Genomic DNA, 19,844 nt, shown 5'->3' with positions numbered 1-19,844 from the left:
GGCACCACCGTGAAATGATGAGTTACACCAATATATTACTTACGTTAGCCAAAGACTGCTCGGCGGCGGCTGTCCGTGTCACTAGCAGCCACCCACACTCCACTGTCCACTTTGTGTCCTCAACCAGGTTTAAATAGTTAACCTCTGATTACTGAGAGGCTACACACACAATATTCTCTTCGCTACTATAGATATCACTATTATCGGTATTTTCATCTCCACTACTCACTGTCCCTCACGGCCAGCGCCTTGTCCTGCCAAGTGCAGGGCGGCTGACGGACTGGTGGGCAAGTTCCGGTACCAGCCTTAACGGTACAGTACCTGTAAAAATTTCCGTAGCGGTAAATAGCCGAAGCGTTACTGAGCAAATTGTATACAGGGTGGAGGTGGCTCAAGGCGAGCGGTGATGGGTAAGACGGTAACATTGAGTCATTCTCACACTGGTACCGACTGGCTGCCCTGGCGCGTCGGCGCGGTCTCGGTAGCTCGGCGAGACGCATCTGTACTGGTACAACTGAATGTGCCGGCATCATTTCCGGTACCGCTTGACGCTTGTATCGTCTAGCGTCTGTGCCGGGACTCTGCTGCTTCCTACCGCTAAGAATGAATAATGTGTCGGCACCACTCGGCGGATCGGTGGCCGGGACGGGTGGCGGACTGGCGTCTGGCGGTGCAGTAACACTGCAGTTGGCCGGCATTTTACCATTTCATTTCTACTACTACTACTGCTGCTGCTGCTGCTGCATACCACTCAATTCATACCATTACGAATTATTTTTTTCATGTTAGTTTGCTATAATTTAGGTATTTCCCATCAGTTTTTAAAGGGAACCACAATATATTTTGAAGACGGCCGTGTCTTTTATTTATATATTTATTTATATATTTTTTTTTACAAAAAAATAGCTGCTTTATGTAGATAGAAATGATAAATGCTAGAAATTTAAATTGGCAATTTCCAACACACACACACACACACACACACACCCGGTAGCTCAGTGGTTAGAGCGCTGGCTTCACAAGCCAGAGGACAAGGGTTCGATTCCCCGGCCGGGTGGAGATATTTGGGTGTGTCTCCTTTCACGTGTAGCCCCTTTTCACTGTTCACTGTTCACTGTCCACTGTTCACCTAGCAGTGAGTAGATACGGGATGTAAATCGAGGAGTTGTGACCTTGTTGTCCCGGTGTGTGGTGTGTGCCTGGTCTCAGGCCTATCCGAAGATCGAAAATAATGAGCTCTGAGCTCGTTCCGTAGGGTAACGTCAGGCTGTCTCGTCAGAGACTGCAGCAGATCAAACAAACAAACACACACGTGTGTGTATATATATATATATATATATATATATATATATATATATATATATATATATATATATATATATATATATATATATATATATATATATATATATATATATATATATATATATATATATATATATATATATATATATATATATATGTGTGTGTGTGTGTGTGTGTGTGTGTTTAAGTGTATGTGTTTAGAAAGTGTATAACAGCAGAGAGAGAGAGAGAGAACCAGCATGGTTATATGAAATCTAGCAACATTTAGGCTAGGCTGGGAGGCTGGGAGTGGAGCGCTTTTTTAAGGGAGTTGCCGGTTGCTTATTATAGTTACCAGTCTGCGATCCCACAGAAAAATCATAAGTTTATAATATGCTCGATTTATTTTTATATAACACAAGAACAAATATGATGAAACAATAAAAAGATAGGATGTTGCAGAAACAAATTTATTGACTGCGTGTTTGAAGGTTTGACCGGATCCTTGGTTCACCATGAAAAAAAAAAAAATAAATAAATAAATAAATTTTGCTGAAAAAAGGACAGGAAAGGACATATTTTGACTCCTTTTTTTAAAGAAAAATTAAGGACAAACAGGCTCAAAGTTTCAAAGTTTATTAGGAAAGATGGGTTACACAAGAGGGGGGGAGGCGGTGTACCGCAACTGGTACAACAGAAGAAAAAGTGAGGAAATATAGTAGGAGATGAAAGTTGGCGGGCGGTCCGGCCTGCTACTGTAAAGGAGTGAAATATCACAGGGCAGTATGTGCTGGCTGGGTTAAGGGTGGAAACCGGAGTTCCCGGGGGAAAACCACCCATACTGCTGTGAGATAGATAAGGGTTACATGGTAATTATACATATGTTATTCTAACGTCTACTAGAAGGGAACAGTGGTATATACAGATGTCAAAATTATTATAAATTGTTACAATTACACTTAGTAAATTACTAAATTACCACAGCAGCACAGATGTCGTCTGGGAGGAAAACCACCCGTGCTGCTGTGGATGTCTTAAGGCTAAAAGAGAATATATACAAATATATAGATATATATGTATGTCCTGTAGGTGTCACATTATGGGTATTGTCTTTTCCGGTGACATACGAAGTTGAAGAGCACTTCGAGGCGGGTGTCATTTCCTGTAGTAGTGTGGGTCGATGTTCGTTGTCCCTCCATCCTTGTAGGTCGGCGGGGTAGTTCCACGATTGATATTGAAGACATGGTCACTCCCGGCACGAACCCCCCTTCGGTGCGTCCCGTAAGCTCAGCCACACTGCCGGGAGTTTTGTAAGCATCCCGGTGGCCAAGTACCCCTTGCTGCGACGTAGGCCACTGTCCCAGCAACTCAGGGCGTAGGGCTTGACGGGGGAAACACACCGAAGGAACCAGCACCGGGCCTGCCGTCGGTGTCATCTGGCGATGTCATCAGTCTTGGCAGGTCCCCCGAGTGCCTTGTCTCCTCTCCGCTGGTCAGCTGCGCCGTCATCATTCTCGATTCTCGGTAGGGCTGGCATGCGTTCTCTCCCTCAGTCCTCAACGATCAGAAGATGGTGTGGCTGCCGTGGGGACGGCAGCAAGAAGAGTTCTGTGGATAAATTTACAACTAACAGTATGACATAGTAAGGGGTATCAAGGCTTGGGGAGAAGGGTAGAAAAGGATACAGGTTATATGAAGGGGGTGATAAGGGGCCAGGTAATCAAAGATTTTTTTGAAAATGGAATTTTTAACTTTTCACCTGTATCGTGGTTCTGGTCGTAAAAAGGACAGACTGTCCTTAAAAGGACAAACATGGCAACCCTGGTTCACTACGGGTTCCGACCACTATGAGCGGAAGCGTTTGGCAACAATGTTAAAAATATACTCATATGTGTATATATTTATGTATGTATGTACGGTATGCATGTATGTATGTATGTATGCATTTCACGAAGCAGTTTTCCTACCAGTATTTCAAACAAAAGTGACATCTGCCATCCTTTTTTAAGTGGTACCTAGTTGTCATTAGCTACAGGTGCCTCTGACGTATCAGCTTGCCTGCGATCCACACTCCACCTTCCCGTCTGTCCCCCACTCCGTCCCCTCCCCCATGTTCCTCATATCTCCGCCTCCACCCCTCCCACCCTCTCTATCTATCTATCTCTCGCGTCGCTCCGCTCAGTACCTATCAGCTGAGACACTCGCCTATTTATTCTTTATTCTTTAGTCTGTCTCCATTCCACCTAATATTTTTCCAGCCATGGATTGCTGTGTGAGCCTGGAAAGCTTGTATCCCGGAGTAACAGTTTGTAAGCTCTCAGCCCAGAAACTACGGCAAAGGATTCATTAGTGCCTTTAAGCGTTTCTCAAGAACTGAACGAGATTATTACACACCAATAGTTAACTGTGTGTGTGTGTGTGTGTGTGTGTGTGTGTGTGTGTGTGAGAGAGAGAGAGAGAGAGAGAGAGAGAGAGAGAGAGAGAGAGAGAGAGAGAGAGAGAGAGAGAGAGAGAGAGAGAGAGAGAGAGAGAGAGAGAGAGAGAGGAAAGGTCTAAGGCGTTCAGAATTTTAATGGCCACAGTTTTCACTATTTTAATCCCCCACATGAGTTTCTGAAGCTGTATAAAGTCGTCAAATAGTTAGGCACAATGGATATGGAAACGCGTCATGGTACAGAAGGGATTAAGACAGTTTGGGATATTACATTACCTTCACTTGGCACTTGGAGCGAGGGAGGAGAGGCAAGGCAAGAACGCAACACGTCAGCCAGCCAGCCAGGGAGACACGGAGACCCCAGTGAACTATGAGTGAGGTAGAGACGAGACGGGAGAGCTAAACTAGTGGAGTGGGTAGTGAGGCGACCACTGTAGCTTGGTTCACCTGGGGAGCGTTGCCCAGGTAACCAACACACACACACACACACACACACACACACACACACACACGTACTTACTATCTGGAAGCTTTACCAAATCTCTCCACTCATTACTCCGACTTACTCATCTGTCTGTTGTGAAGAGCTAAGAGGAATGTTGAATTAGGATTATGAGAGAGAGAGAGAGAGAGAGAGAGAGAGAGAGAGAGAGAGAGAGAGAGAGAGAGAGAGAGAGAGAGAGAGAGAGAGAGAGAGAGAGCTATTCCATTCACGTGCAGCGATACAAGTGGAAATATGTAATAGGTGAAAACAATTTGATGTGTAGGCATTGTTTTCAGTAAGATCTCAAGCACACACAGTGACTTGCATACACTTATTCATTGGGGTTAACTAGTATCAAAGCTATTTAGGGTGTGCGTTGCCGTAACCCCTTCAGTACCAGGACGCGTTTCCTATGCATTCTGCTATTTGGTGATTTTATACAGCTTCAGAAACTTATGTGGGGGATTAAAATAGTGAAGACTCCAGCCATTAATCTTCTGACCTCCATAGACCCTTCCTAATGTCAATAAAATCGCCTAATCAAACCCAAAAATCAAGGTAAAAGAATTGCGAGGAACCTTGATTTGTTCTCGCCAGCCACTCCACGAACGACGATGGAAAGTGGAAACATGTCGGGTGAAAACAAGGCGCTGTGTTGTTACTGTTGTCGTCCATAAACTCTCAATCTATCTCTGTGGGCACTGTTGTCATTAAGATCTCCAGCACTGAATTACCGCCATGCACTCAGTTATGGGCGTCTGAGTGAGTCGAGTCTAATCCCTTAAGTGGCATTTTACGATAGTTTGTGTGTGATTAGATGATTTTGCTTACAATAAGAAGGGTCTACGGTGTCAGAGATTAATGGCCAGTTTTCACTATTTTAATCCCCACATAAGTTTGTGAAGCTGTATAAAATCATTGAGTAATAGCCAGAATAAATATGAAAACACGTCATGTTACTGCAGGGGTTAACACGGCGGGGCGAGGCGAGGCGATAGAGGCACCTTGCTTTGCTCCGGGCTATGTGTTTCCTACATATCATAGCTTCCCCTTGCTCAATAAGCGCTAAGAATAGGACACATTTCGCTATACGCTATTACTTGCAGTTTGTGTTGACAGACTAGGATAATAAAGAGGGACGCCAGAGATGAAACGTATACAGAACGGTGAAACACACACAACACACACACACACACACACACACACACACACACACACACACAGTCTGAGTCCTATCCGAAGATCTGTCTATGTGCTCTGAGCTTGTTCCGTAATGGGAAGGCTGGCTGGGTGACTACCGGGCGACCATAGTGAATCACACACACACACACACACACACACACACACACACACACACACACACACACACACACACACACACACACAGCCACTTTCCCCTCCAACACCCTCCAGCTGGGAGCTGGGTGTCAGTGGTTCCAGCTGGTGGGCTCAGGCCTATCCATAACGATAAGAGCAAGCTCGTTCCGTAGGGTAACACACACACACACACACACACACACACACACACACACACACACACCTCCCCCTCCAACACCCTCCAGCTGGGAGCTGGGTGTCAGTGGTTCCAGCTGGTGGGCTCCCCATAACGAAAGATAAGGCAACACACACACACACACACACACACACACACACACACACACACACACACACACACACAGTCTCAGTCCTATCCGAAGATCGCTCTATGAGCTCTGAGCTTGCTCCGTAATGGGGAAGGCTGGCTGGGTGACTACCGGGCGACCATAGTGACACACACACACACACACACACCTTCCTCCAACACCCTCCAGCTGGGAGCTGGGTGTCAGTGGTTCCAGCTGGTGGGCTCCTCATAACGAAAGATAACACACACACACACACACACACACACACACACACACACACACACACACACACACACACACACACACACACACCCACACCCTCGGGCCTGGAGCCAGGTATCGGCCTGGGTCCAGCCGGGGTGGGGGTCGGCCCTCCCTTGATGACGTCACATATATTCGTTACGCAAATCATTTTGAAAATGAGGATTCCCAAAAAGGCAGCTGGACACGAATGTTATAAAAATTCTGACTCGTTATCAATCGAAACTAACTTCTAAAATACAAAAACATTGCCGAGAAAAGGAATAATAAAATAGCTCAAAAATATACTAAATAAAGTATTAGAACTTCGACTTGCTTAAACACAATTTCAAAGCCCACCAATTTCATTCAACTGAATCGATAACGTTTTTCAAAAATTATGACTATCATTTCGATATATCAAAACCTGGCAACTCGCCCTATTAGAAAAAATAATATTTAAAAATGACGTTGTTTACAATATTAACAGGACTACATATCATTCTTAAAGTCCACATCTTTAACTTCTCAGGAGCCTTGCACACTTTTCTCATGATAAACCATCTTTTGAAAACACAAACACTTCGCTACAACCTCAAATAAAAAATCACAGATAGCGGAGGTAAAAATTTTAGCGTATTTTGGCCCTCCCATTCAAGTCATAAACACCCTCTACATCACCGTACTTCACTCAACTCAAGCATGGAAGACACGTAAAACACTGCGAACTATCATTAGAAACCCTTAAAAGGCACTTGTGACTCGAAATAAATGAACTGAGACAAATATAAATAATAGTGGAAGTCGAGCATCTGGGACCGGCATTTTGGGCGGGAGCTGGTGATGACGTCACAGCCTGGGGCTCGTGACGTCATGGGTAGGCCCGCTTCTTCTCACTGAGCCTCCATAGCACACAAATCAGGTAATTGCGGATATATCTCAACAACTGACATGAAAGATTAGGCCTATGGCTCCACTTTGTGACCTGTCTGGCCTGTAATGAGTGAGAGATGAGGCAGATAATGGCTGAGAGAGAGGCGGCGGGTCAGGGATCGGTTTGTTTACGTTTTCAAGATTTGAATTATTTGGTTTTATAAGTATGTGCAGGTGTTAGTTCACTGATATGTTGTCCTGGAGGTTACCAACGTTAGGTTATGACATGGCACCACCGTGAAATGATGAGTTACACCAATATATTACTTACGTTAGCTTAGAAATCAAAGACTGCTCGGCGGCGGCTGTCCGTGTCACTAGCAGGCACCCACACTCCACTGTCCACTTTGTGTCCTCAACCATGTTTAAATAGTTAACCTCTGATTACTGAGAGGCTACACACACAATATTCTCTTCGCTACTATAGATATCACTATTATCGGTATCTTCATCTCCACCACTCACTGTCCCTCACGGCCAGCGCCTTGTCCTGCCAAGTGCAGCGCGGCTCACGGACTGGTGGGCAAGTTCCGGTACCAGCCTTAACGGTACTGTACCGGTAAAATTTTCCGTACCGGTAAATAGCCGAAACGGTACTGAGCAAATTGTATACAGCGTGGAGGTGGCTCAAGGCGAGCGGTGATGGGTAAGACGGTAACATTGAGTCATTCTCACTCTCGGTACCGCTCCACACTGGTACCGACTGGCTGCCCTGGCGCGTCGGCGCGGTCTCGGTAGCTCGGCGAGACGCGTCTGTACTGGTACGACTGAATGTGCCGGCATCATTTCCGGTACCGCTTGACGCTTGTACCGTCTAGCGTCTGTGCCGGGACTCTGCTGCTTCCTACCGCTAAGAATGAATAATGTGTCGGCACCACTCGGCGGATCGGTGGCCGGGACGGGTGGCGGTCTGGCGGACTGGCGTCTGGCGGTGCAGTAACACTGCAGTTGGCCGGCATTTTACCATTGCATTTCTACTACTACTGCTGCTGCTGCTGCTGCATACCACTCAATTCATACCATTACGAATTATTTTTTTCATGTTAGTTTGCTATGATTTAGGTATTTCCCATCAGTTTTAAAGGAACCACAATATATTATGAAGACGGCCGTGTGTCATTTATTTTTATTATTTTTTTACAAAAATATTTATGAAAGAGCTGTGTGATTTGCCATATGTAGATAGAAATGATAAATGCTAGATATTTAAATTGGCAATTTCAACACACACACACACACACACACACACACACACACACACACATATATGTGTGTGTGTGTGTATATATATATATATATATATATATATATATATATATATATATATATATATATATACAGTATATATATATATATATATATATATATATATATATATATATACTGGGGAACAGTAGCCTAGGTTAAATATCCTCCCCGGGAAAATTGGTCTGGGGTGTTTTCCCTGGGGGGGAATTACAGACACAGGATATATTTCCTCCCTCTTGGCCATTTCACCCCCTCACACAAAAAAATCATACCACCGTTCTCAAGTCATCAAGGGCAAGTATTGTAATGCTTATGAAGTATGCAAATGTGACGGGAAAATATGTCATATGGCACTATGGACAAGGGAAGGGGAGACAAGAATAAAGATAGGGAAGGAGACGTTTTGTATGTCAGTCAATTCCACCGTACACAAAACAAACTGTGTAATGTAATGAATACAGTGGTTACTGAAAAGTAAAAGGAAGCCCGTATGTTTTTTTTTTTTTTTTAAGATTTATCATTTCAAGATTACAAATGAAAGTTGAAACATATTACCATAGCATTATTAAAATTCAAGGTTAAAATGCTGTCTCCCAAAGGAGACTTAAAAATCTGTAAATAGAACCAACGTTAAAATTTATTTCCTATTATAAAGTAAAAAATCTTTAAAGGGAACTTCATACAGGGTTGGGTTACATTTGTCGCAGCTCCACGATGCCTTGAAATTTTCTGCAGATTCAAGGCAAGCAGTGTGGTACCATTCGCAGCAAGATTCACACTCCACCACTTCACGTCCATCTGCTGTGATTTCCGCACATTCTGGACAAACCCATGCTCCAGGAATGTCGTCCTCTTTAGCTTTGATAGTAGTGTGAAGCGTCTTAACTGCATCATCATCCATGTACTTGTAAATTGCTTGAAGGTTTTCCTTATTAGTGACAAGAATACCAGGAAGCTTTTCTGGTCTTGTCTCCATTTCTTCTTCTGTTATAGTCTCTCCATCTATTTCCACTCTTGTAGCAACTTCCTCATCTACAAACATGAGTAAAATTATCCTTTCTCTCGCTGAAAGGTGGCACGACATACATGGCAAGTGGCAAGTGACATATGGTGTGGATTCCCTTTATTATTTAAGATCTGGTGTTTGTGTGTGTGTATGGGTGGGGGAATATTGGCCAGGAGAGGGGAATACTATCCTGGATCAAAATTCCCCCTGGTGGAGATTTAACTTGGGCCAGATTTTCCCCTGGGAGAATCTCAGACGGGGTAAATGCAGACTGATACACCGGTAAAAATGTTATAAATGTTGTAACTTGTACCTGCTTCACATCTATTTGTTTATTTATCCATCGTGAGAAGTAAAACAATTGGTAAACAAGTAAATAACCAGTTCTATAAATGTTGTAACTTAAGAGTGGCCAGAACTATTTAGAGATTATTATACAAAACTGGAGTAGAACCTAAAAAAAAAAAAATAATAAATAAATAGATAACTAAAGATGGTGTGTATAGTCTAGGTGCGGAAAGAATTGTGTTGGAAATATTTATGCATGTATTGTTGTTTTTCAGTCATTATTCACTTCATTGCCTCGTCTGTAGTTGGGAGATGAATTTATACAGATTTTGTGTGTTTTCAGTGAGTGTGGTAACTATTTTTACGCCGGGATCTACAAAACTGGTTAGAATTTACAAGAGGTCCTTCGTTTTGTCAAATATGGCTGTGTGTTTCCGTAGACCTTGCAATGAAACGCCAAATTTGGTTCATTTAGCAATTGTATTATTGAAGTTTCCATCAATACACCACACGTCACTCTGCACATTCTCACGGTCTAAATCACACATCTACCACCATTTCTAACCCCATTTTACCCCATTGGAAATTAATAATAACTTCAGGACAGAATTTAGGTTAGGTTAAGTTTCCAGCCTTAAAACCCCGCTTTCCCAGGGAGTGGCTGGGGTGTGAGGGTGTGGGGGGGGTCTAGGGGCTGTGTTACCTATGAGGGCCCTGTGTCTGTGGCTGTGGCTATGATGATAATGATGATAATTTGAGGCATTTCTTTTCCTCTCAGAGCAGTAATAACAATGCATAGTAATAATAATGATAATGATAATAATGAACAGTGATTTTCTTATGTTTGTACCAGATTAATGATAATAAGTCAATAAACAAGGAAACGTGAAATAATGAGCAATAATAATAGTAGTAATGATGGCAATAATAATAATAATAATAATAATAATAATAATAATAATAATAAATTCAGGCCATTTATTTTATTTGTATCAGACCAATAATAATAATGGTAATGATGGTAATAATAATAATAATAATTTGGTGTTTCTTTTCTTTATATCAGAGTAATAATAAATAAATAAATAAATAAATAATAATAGCAGTAATAATAATAACTTGAACCCATTCTGTTCTTTGTATCAGTAGCAATAAATTAATAAATAAATAAAATAATAATAATAATAATAATGGCAATAATGAGTCCTTTTTATTCTTCTTGTCAGTGATAATGATAAATAAATAAATAAATAACAGCAATAATAATAGTAATAATAATAATTTGAACTCTTTCTTTTCTTAGTATCAGAAATTATAAATAAATGAATAGATAATAGCAATAATAATAGTAATAGTGGTAAATAAATTATAACAAACAATAATAATAGTAGTAACAATGAAAATAGTAATAATAACAATAACTTGTGGACTTTCTTTCATTTCTATCACAGTAATAATAATAATAGTAATGATAATAACTAGAGTGGTTTGTTGTCTCCCCGTCAGAGCAAGGATGTTCTTCAGCCACGTGAAGATTGACCGGCGTCTCATGCTGGGGATCCTGGTGCCCCTCCTCGGGTATGGCCTGGGCTCAATGCTGGACCGCACCGAGACAAACAGGATGATTATGTTCAGGTGAGCCAACAACAACCCCCCCCACTCTCCTCTCTCTGTCTTTTTTTCTCTCTCTCTCTCTCTCTGTCTTTTCTCTCTCTCTCTCTCTCTCTCTCCTTTTTCTCTATCTTCTCTCTCTCTCTCTCATCTCTCTCTCTCTCTCTCTCCTCTCCTCTCCTCTCCTCTCTCTCTCTCTCTCTCTCTCTCTCTCTCTCTCTCTCTCTCTCTCTCTCTCTCTCTCTCTCTCTCTCTCTCTCTCTCTCCCCCCACTCCCCTCCCTCCACTATTCTAACTAATCTCCTTCCTTTCCCGCAGAGACAAGTCAGCGCTGTATGGCCGAGAGATGGGGCCAGATGAGAAGCCTTCCTGGCCATGACCGAGCCACCACCATCACCACCACCACCTCTACCACTCCCCTGCACCCCCCACCCCCCCTCTCTGTACAGCCCTGTATAGCTATGAGTAAAGAGTAAAGTTTGTGAGGAATTGGTGCTCTGTTTTGTCCTAAGGTTGAGATGTGATATTGTATTTTATTTTTATTTTTGTTATTATTATTTATTTATTTATTTTTTTTTTTAGTTTATTGGGTGTGGCAGTTTTTTTTTTTTTTTTCTTTGTTTTTGTTGTTATTACTTGTGTTTGTCAATACTTGTGGTCTTTTTAATACTTGTGGTTGTCAATACTTGTGGTTCTAAATACTTGTGGTCTTTTTAATATTTGTAGTTGTCAATACTTCTGGTTCTAAATACTTGTGGTCTTTTTCTATGGTGGGTCAGGGAGAGGTTAAATAAGTATAAGTAAATGCAGGAGTGTTTATTGATAACTGTGTCAATTACAACTTCATAAATGATTAGTAGGAAGAGGTGTGTTGTGTGTGGGAATTAGACTAGATGGGTACTCTCTCTCTCTCTCTCTCTCTCTCTCTCTCTCAGCTTTATCTACTTCCTCTATCTTCCTTCATCTACTACTACTGTGTTCTATAGCCTCACAAACACTGCCTTGCTTCTCTCTCTCTCTCTCTCTCCAGTTTCTTTTTCCTCTTCAAATTCTACTACTTGTGTTTCCTTCTCTGTTTCCTCTACCTCTTCCTCTGTGCCACCACCATCATCATTACCTCCTCTTCCTCTTGTATCATCACCACCTCTATCATCATCATCACCATTAGTTACTTCCTCTTTGCCATCACCACCACTACCACCACCACCATTATCTCCTCTTCCTCTTGTATCACCACCACCACTACCATCACTACTACCTCCTCTTCACCACCATCATCACCATCATTACCTCTTCCTCTTGTATCACCACCACCACCACCACTATCATCATCACCATCACCTCTTCATCACCACCACCACTATTACCTCCTCTTCATCTTGATCACCACCACCACAATCACCTCTTCTCCACTTTCTTCACCACTTCTACCACCACCACCACCTCCACCACCAACACCACCACCATCACCTCTTCTTCTCCACTTTCTTCAGCTGCAGCTCCACAACTTTCCTCAAGCTGGACTCATGGCCCCTCACCACCCCCTTGAGAGCCTCCAGGTTGTGCAGGTGTGGGCCAAACCTGCGCACCACCACCAGGACACACTGCCCAAACTTCACGCTGGCCCTGTGTGGTGCTGCGGCCTTCTCCACCACCACCATGGCCGCTGTGTGTGTGTCAGGGTTCTCCGCCTCCGCTGTGTCGCAGAGGAGGTGGAAAGTTGGCAAGTCTGTCTCTGTGTGATGTGGGCGCTCTGCATAGGCTCTGTGGTGGAGGAGAGGTGGATTATGGGCTGTGTGTGTGTGTGTAGTGGATAAAAGGGTCTATTTCTGGTGGAGAGGTGGATAAAATGGAGTATTTCTAGTGGAAAGAGGATTAAAGGGTGTATTTCTGGCGGAAAGGTAGATTGAAGCTATGTGTGTAGAGGAAGAGGTGGATAATGGCTCTGTGTATGGAGGAAAGGGCTGTGTGTGTGTCTGCTGTGGATTAAGGGGGTGTTTGAGTGTGGAGGAGGTGGATTAAAGAGCTGTGTGTGTGTGTGGTGTGGAGAGGTGGATTAAAGGGGTGCTGTGGTGGAGGAGAGGTGTATTAAAAGTGTGTGTGTGTGTGTGTGTTGTGGATTAAGAGATTGATAAAGAAAAAAAAAACTAAATTATTGATTAGAAAAAGATAAATGATAGAAAAAAAAATGAAGAAAAAAAAAATAAAATAATTTCTTCACACCTGAGCAAGCTGGTGGCCATGGCAGGGGAGCAGAGGGGGAGGAGGTGTGCTAGGAGATCCCGGTGGTGGTCCTGGAGTGGGGGGAGGTGGTGCAGCAGCGGCAGGAGGGCGCTGTTCACCAGTACTGCTGCGCGGGTCTCCATCAGGTGTGTGAGGCTGTTCATTACTGGGGTGGACAGCTTGGCCTGCATGTGGTACAGCTGTGGGGTGATGGGGTGATTGTCTTGGTGATCTCTCTCTCTCTCTCTCTCTCTTTTACATATTCTCTCATTTTTCACATTTCTTATTTTGTCTATACTGTTTATTTTCTCTCTCTCTCTCTCTCTCTCTCTCTCTCACACACACACACACACACACACGTCCCGGTAAGCAGCGAGGCAAATGGGCAAACCTCTTAATGTGTGGGGAGTGTTCACCTAGCAGTAAATAGGTACGGGATGTAACTGGAGGGGTTGTAGCCTCGCTTTCCCGGTGTGTGGAGTGTGTTGTGGTCTCAGTCCTACCCAAAGATCGGTCTATGAGCTCTGAGCTCACTCCGTAATGGGGAAGACTGGCTGGGTGACCAGCAGGCGACCGAGGTGACACACACACACACACACACACACACACACACATACCCTGGGCAGCAGCAGCAGTTTCCCAACCAGCACCACCACAGCCTCATCTCTCTCCTCCACATTTCTAAACGCCTTCACCAGCACCTCATCCTCCACCACCTCCACAGCACCCTGGCACACCTCCTCAGCCCTCACAGCCACCCCCAACCCCTCATCAACCACCCCACAGCTCATCACAGCCCCTCAACACCTCCTTCTGTAGCCGTGCAATGTCTGTGGGCTGTGGGGAGGCTGTGGGCTGTGTTTCTGTAGCCTCTGTGGTACTCTGTGGTGTTTCTGTGGTAAATTTGTCCCCCTTTCTACTGCATGCCTTCCTGTGGCCACATGAGAAAATTTGCTGGCTTTTATGCTGTGTTAATCTGAGGCAGAGATCATCATACTGGTGTTGATTGGTGGTGCTGATGGTGTTGCTGGTGATGTCTTCCCACATGTTGCCTGCAACATAAAGGATAGTTGAGGTGTTGTGAGGTGTTGTGGGGGTGTTATGTGATATTGGGGATGTTGTGAAGTGTTGTGAGGTGTTGTAGGGTGTTGTGAGGTGTTGTAGGGGGTTGTGAGGATATTGTGTGGTGTTGTGGGGTTTTGTGAAGTGTTCCTGGTGTTGTGGGGTGTTGTGAGGTGGTGTCGGGTATTGTGGAGGTGTTGTGAGGTGGTGTGGGGTGTTGTCTGGTGGTGTGTGGTGTTGTGAGGTGCTGTAGGGTGTAGTGGGGTGTTGTGAGGTGGTGTGGTGTGGTGTGGTGTTGAAAGGTGTTGTGGTGTGTTGTAGGGTGTTGTTTGGTGTTGTGGGATGTTGCTAATTTGTTTCAGTTTTACATTTTTTTCCAGTCTTTCCTTTATGGTGTTTATATTTGCTCTCTCTCTCTCTCTCTCTCTCTCACACACACACACACACCTAATAAGCAAGAAGTAGTAGTAGTAGTAGTAGTAGTAGTAGTAGTCGTAGTAATATTAACAGGTTTATTAAATTCCCTTTCCTTAGTAATTTGTCTATGTAATTCTCTTTTGCAGTTGGTGTATGTAACTCTTTCACCTGTAGTCTATATAATTATTTTTTAGTATGAGGTATGCAATTCTCTTTAGCAGGTGGTCTATGTAATTCTCTTTAGCAGGTGGTCTGTGTAATTCTCTTTCCTATATAATCTATGTAATTCTTCCTTACATGTCAACACTACGTAAGACTAAGTAATGTGTGTGTGTGTGTGTGTGTGTGAGTCATATTGTGAGTCGTGGCCGGTCAATTACAGGTTTTATTGTCTCACCTTTCAATCACGTGACAAAGGTCGTCTATCAAGGCATTGTTTCCTCCAATCCTTGTCAAAATTAAGAAACTCCCGCCATTAAGAGGTGGATAGTGTTGACGTCGCTTATTATTCATTTTACTGTCCGTTTTCCTCTTTTAATCAATCTTTCCCAGAGTATATTTATTATTTCATACTACAGCTTTTTTACTCAGTATTTTCTGCCCATTTAATTATGTTTTTATTTGAAGTTTTAGTAATCTCGAGTTTACACTGATCTCTTGGAAAGTCATTTTAATTTTGTCAAATGAATAAATAGGTAATCAAATTTTACTTCCTTACTCAATATTTCATTTAACATACACATTTTTACTTATATCAATTCCATACTAAGACCAAATGAAGGTAAGCAACACAAATCAAGAGCACAAGATAAGGGGCAACACAAGACCAGCGTGTAGTGGCAGACAGCAGCTGGCCCTGTGACACCCAGCACTCAGCAGTACAGTACCAGGGAGCAGTGCCACGAGCCCCGACCGCCTGCGGCTGTATCCTGTAGTGCCAGTGCCGCAGGGTGAGCCACGGGGGAGACAGTGGGCAGTAGTGGACAGGGGAGGGGAGGTGTGAGGGGTGACAGTCTATTTAGTGTTGTTCAAATGCCTCGTTTTTATTTATAGATTATTTATTTATTTATCTGATTTAATTAACACATATCGTGCCATTTGATATTATTGATGTTGTCTTTTGGATTCAGCATAGTTTGTGGTGAATGAAATATCTACCTATTTATCTATCTACTTACCTATCTATCAATACTGTGATTATTTTGTGTTTATGGTGAAAAGGTACACGTATTTATGTCATTATTGGCACTCTCGTAAAGAAACCGTTCCGCCCGCTCGCTATTCGTCAACGAGAGAGAGATAATATGGTAACGAGTAAGGGGTGTTATTTATATCTTTGTTCCTTTATGGCAAGATTTATTATTTTCTTATTTATCTATTTTAACTGTTATTATTAATTTTATTTATTTCGTTATTGTCATTAATTGCAGCACAAGAAAATATATTGTAGGTTTTGCTTCCTTTCCAGTTCAAACATCAGTCAATCAGTCAGTCAAGGTTTTCCCTAACATAGTAAAAAGAAATAGTAATGTCTTTCATCTACCACAAAACCAGTCATTCACTCATTCATTCATTCATTCATTCATTCATTCAGTCTGTCTGTCTGTCTGTCTGTCTGTCTGTCTGTCTGTCTGTCTGTCTGTCTTTCAGTCAGTCAGTCAGTCAATCAATTAAAGTTTTCCATAATAAAGTAGTACTATAAGAACAACGTTTCCTTTTCAGTCAGTCAATTAGTATGAAGCCTTTCAAAGCACAGGTGGTGAATCACAGAAGGATTTGAGAATACCAGGCAAGATGATTAGCGAGGTTTTCAAATATGTACAGTATTTCCAGTTGATGATGTAGAAATCTTGTCACTCTGCCTCTAGAATCATAAAAACATCATAAAACACTCTTCTCTCTCACCACAACTGTTTTCCAAGGTCACAGAGGTGATTAGCAAGGTTTTCAAGAGTGTTTTTCCAGTTAATGATATAGAAATCTTGTCACTCTGCCTCTAGAACCATAAAAACACTTAAAAAAACATATTGCTTTCTGACCACAACAATTATCCAAGGCCATAGAGATGATTAGCAAAGTTTTCAAGTTTATCCAGTTAGTAATATAGAAATCTTGTCATTCTATCTCTAGGATCATAAAAACACTTAGAAAAACACATTGCTTTCTCACCATAACAATTATCCAAGGCCACAGAGATGATTAGCGAGGTTTTCAAGAGTGTTTACCAGTTAATAATGTAGAAATCTTGTCACTCTGCCTCTAGAACCATAAAAACACCTTTAAAAAAACTTGTGTAAGCTGAAATAAAGCCTTTTGAAACAGAGTAGGTGAAGCACAGAAGACTTAGAGAATACCAGACAGGATGCGGCAAGAAGCACAAGCCATCGTCCTCGCCGCCGGGCCAGGGATGAGGATGACGTCCCTTACCAGCCACACCCCCAAGTGCTTGCTGCCCCTGGGGACTCTACCCATGCTCTGCTATCCCCTCCATCTCCTCCAGCAGGCCGGCTTCTCAGGTATTCTCCTTAGACATTGAATATAATGGGTTCAAGCACCTATCTAGGGTATTTCTTAGGGTTAGGTGAGAAATAATGGGGTTTGCTAAAATTCTTAGGTTCTGTAATGAGAAATAATGGGTTGGATGAGGTTAGAATGAAAAATAATGGGTTCAAATAAGAGTTAAACAAGAAATAATGGGTTTGATTAGGTTAGAATGAGAAATAATGGGTTCAAATAAGAGTGAGAGGTTTAACTAAATTGTCAGGTTCTATAATGGGAGCTAATGGGTATAATGGATTTTTAGGGTAATTTACAAGGGTAGGTAAAGAAATAATGGGTTCAATGGGTTTTTAGGGATATTTATTATGTTAGAATGAGAAATAATGGGTTCAAATAAGGGTTAGCTGAGAAATAATGGGTTTTATTAAATTCTCAGGGTCTATAATGAGAAATAATGGGTCTAAAATAAGGGTTAGGTGAAAAATAATGTTACTGTGGTGTTATGTTGTGGTTGTGTGGTGTTGTATGATGTGTGGTGGTGATACAATGGTGATTTAGTGGTGTTATGTGGTGTTGTGGTGTTGTCAGAGGTGAGCGTGGTGGTGATTCTGTGGTGTTGTGTGGTGGTAGAGGTGATATAGTGACATAGTGGTGCTGTGGTGTTGACAGAGGTGAGCATGATGGTGATTCTGTGGTGTTGTGAGATGATTTACTGGTGTTGAGTGGTGTTGTGGTGTTGTCAGAGATGAGTGTGATGATATAGTGGTGTTGTGCAGTGATTTAATGGTGTTGAGTGGTGAATTAATGATGTGGTGACATACTGGTATTGAGTGGTGGTGTGGTGTTGTCAGAGATGAGTGTGATGATATAGTGGTGTTGTGCAGTGATTTAATGGTGTTGAGTGGTAAATTAATGGTGTTGTGATGACATACTGATATTGAGTGGTGTTGTGGTGTTGGCAGAGGTGAGTGTGGTGGTGAGTGAGGAGCAGACATGTTGTATGGTGATATAGTGTTGATTTAATAGTGTTGTGGTGACATAGTGGTGAGTGTGGTGGTGAGTGAGTGTCAGAGATGTGGTGTGGTGATATAGTGGTGATTTAATAGTATTGTGGAGACATAGTGGTGTTGTGGTGTTGACAGAGGTGAGTGTGGTGGTGAGTGAGGGGCAGGAGCAGCGGGTGAGCAAGGTGGTGGAGCAGTACGGGCTGAAGGTGGACCTGGATGTGGCGGTGGTCAGCACGGCACACGACCCAGGCACTGCTGACTCCCTGCGCCACATTGCCTCAAAGATAAAGGTGCCTCTCTTCCCCCTCTCTCTCTCTCTCTCTCTCTCTCTCTCTCTCTCTCTCTCTCTCTCTCTCTCTCTGCCCAATAATGAGAAAATAATGAAAAAAAAACTTGCTTGAATTTTGCCATTTTCAAATAACAATAAACCTAACCTGACCTAATCTGCCTCCCCAGAGGAGTGTGGAGGACGTGGTGGTGATCTCAAGTGACCTGGTGACCAATGTGGTGCTGCAGGATGTCATGGATCAGCACAGGACTCGTGGTGCTGACCTCACCATGCTGACCTCCCCCACCCCCTCCCTTCCAACCACTCCCCCAGGCCCTAAGACTAAGGCTAATCTCAGTAAGTGTGGTGGTCTTACACACACACACACACACACACACACACATACATCTGTTTATCATCATTTTTTCTTTTCTTCTCTTATTTTGTATGGAGTGCTTGTGTATATATGGTGTCTCAATCAGTGTATAGAATGTATTAGTTAGTTCTACCTTGGTGACAGCAAATTGTATGCAAGTTAACGTTACAATGAAAATTTATACTCCCTAACTAGGTGAGATGTTACGTCAAACTATTTTTCTGCTCTCACTGCATACATTCTTTAATTAAAACTGTCTGTCGTACGAGTTTCCACTTGATAGACTATGCCTGACTTGTTTGTTAGTTGTAAATCTGCCTCTATTCCTTAAATACATGCACACACACACACACACATGCGCACACATGCTTATATGCACATACATACATTCATGCACACACACACACACACACACACACACACACACACACACACACACACACACACACACACACCACACGGCCCGGTAGCTCAGTGGTTAGAGCGCTGGCTTCACAAGCTAGAGGACCGGGTTGGATTCCCCAGCCGGGTGGAGATATTTGGGTGTGTCTCCTTTCACGTGTAGCCCCTGTTCACTGTTCACTGTTCACCTAGCAGTGAGTAGGTATGGGATGTAAATCGAGGAGTTGTGACCTTTTTGTCCCGGTGTGTGGTGTGTGCCTGGTCTTAGACCTATCCCAAGATCGGAAATAATGAGCTCTGAGCTCGTTCTGTAGGGTAACGTCTGGCTGTCTCGTCAGAGACTGCAGCAGATCAAACAGATCAAACAGTGAATTACACACACACACACACACACACGTGCATATATTCTCTCTCTCTCTCTCTCTCTCTCTCTCTCT

At 42.9% G+C, this 19,844-nt stretch overlaps 2 protein-coding genes and 1 long non-coding RNA gene across 3 annotated transcripts in view; 1 reads left to right on the top strand and 2 right to left on the bottom strand.

Moving 5' to 3' along the window:
* Positions 1 to 11,954: 11,954 nt before the first annotated feature.
* Positions 11,955 to 19,844, bottom strand: part of LOC123498609 — a 22,783-nt gene continuing 14,893 nt past the window's right edge. The window contains exon 2 of the long non-coding RNA XR_006672745.1: positions 11,955 to 12,177. This is a non-coding gene — a long non-coding RNA (uncharacterized LOC123498609). The remainder of the gene's footprint in view (positions 12,178 to 19,844) is intronic.
* LOC123498596 lies at positions 12,600 to 15,374 on the bottom strand. The gene is made up of 4 exons (XM_045245859.1): positions 15,253 to 15,374; positions 13,994 to 14,428; positions 13,377 to 13,576; positions 12,600 to 12,917 (listed from the first exon to the last, which is right to left on the bottom strand). Exons 2-4 carry the CDS (start codon positions 14,165 to 14,167, stop codon positions 12,620 to 12,622), a joined length of 672 nt encoding a protein of 223 aa, XP_045101794.1. The 5' UTR covers positions 14,168 to 14,428; positions 15,253 to 15,374; the 3' UTR covers positions 12,600 to 12,619.
* The window catches only part of LOC123498601 (translation initiation factor eIF-2B subunit gamma-like), a 9,716-nt gene continuing 5,392 nt past the window's right edge, over positions 15,521 to 19,844 (top strand). The window contains 4 exon segments of the mRNA XM_045245871.1: positions 15,521 to 15,805; positions 17,178 to 17,371; positions 18,497 to 18,651; positions 18,818 to 18,986. Of these exon segments, the coding sequence (XP_045101806.1) occupies positions 17,218 to 17,371; positions 18,497 to 18,651; positions 18,818 to 18,986 (478 nt within the window). The 5' untranslated portion in view covers positions 15,521 to 15,805; positions 17,178 to 17,217.

The sequence above is a fragment of the Portunus trituberculatus genome, chromosome 7, assembly GCF_017591435.1.
Source record: "Portunus trituberculatus isolate SZX2019 chromosome 7, ASM1759143v1, whole genome shotgun sequence".
In the NCBI taxonomy this organism is placed as follows: domain Eukaryota; kingdom Metazoa; phylum Arthropoda; class Malacostraca; order Decapoda; family Portunidae; genus Portunus; species Portunus trituberculatus.
Note: the sequence above shows the minus strand (reverse complement) of the source record. Positions and strands in the feature narration are given on the sequence as shown.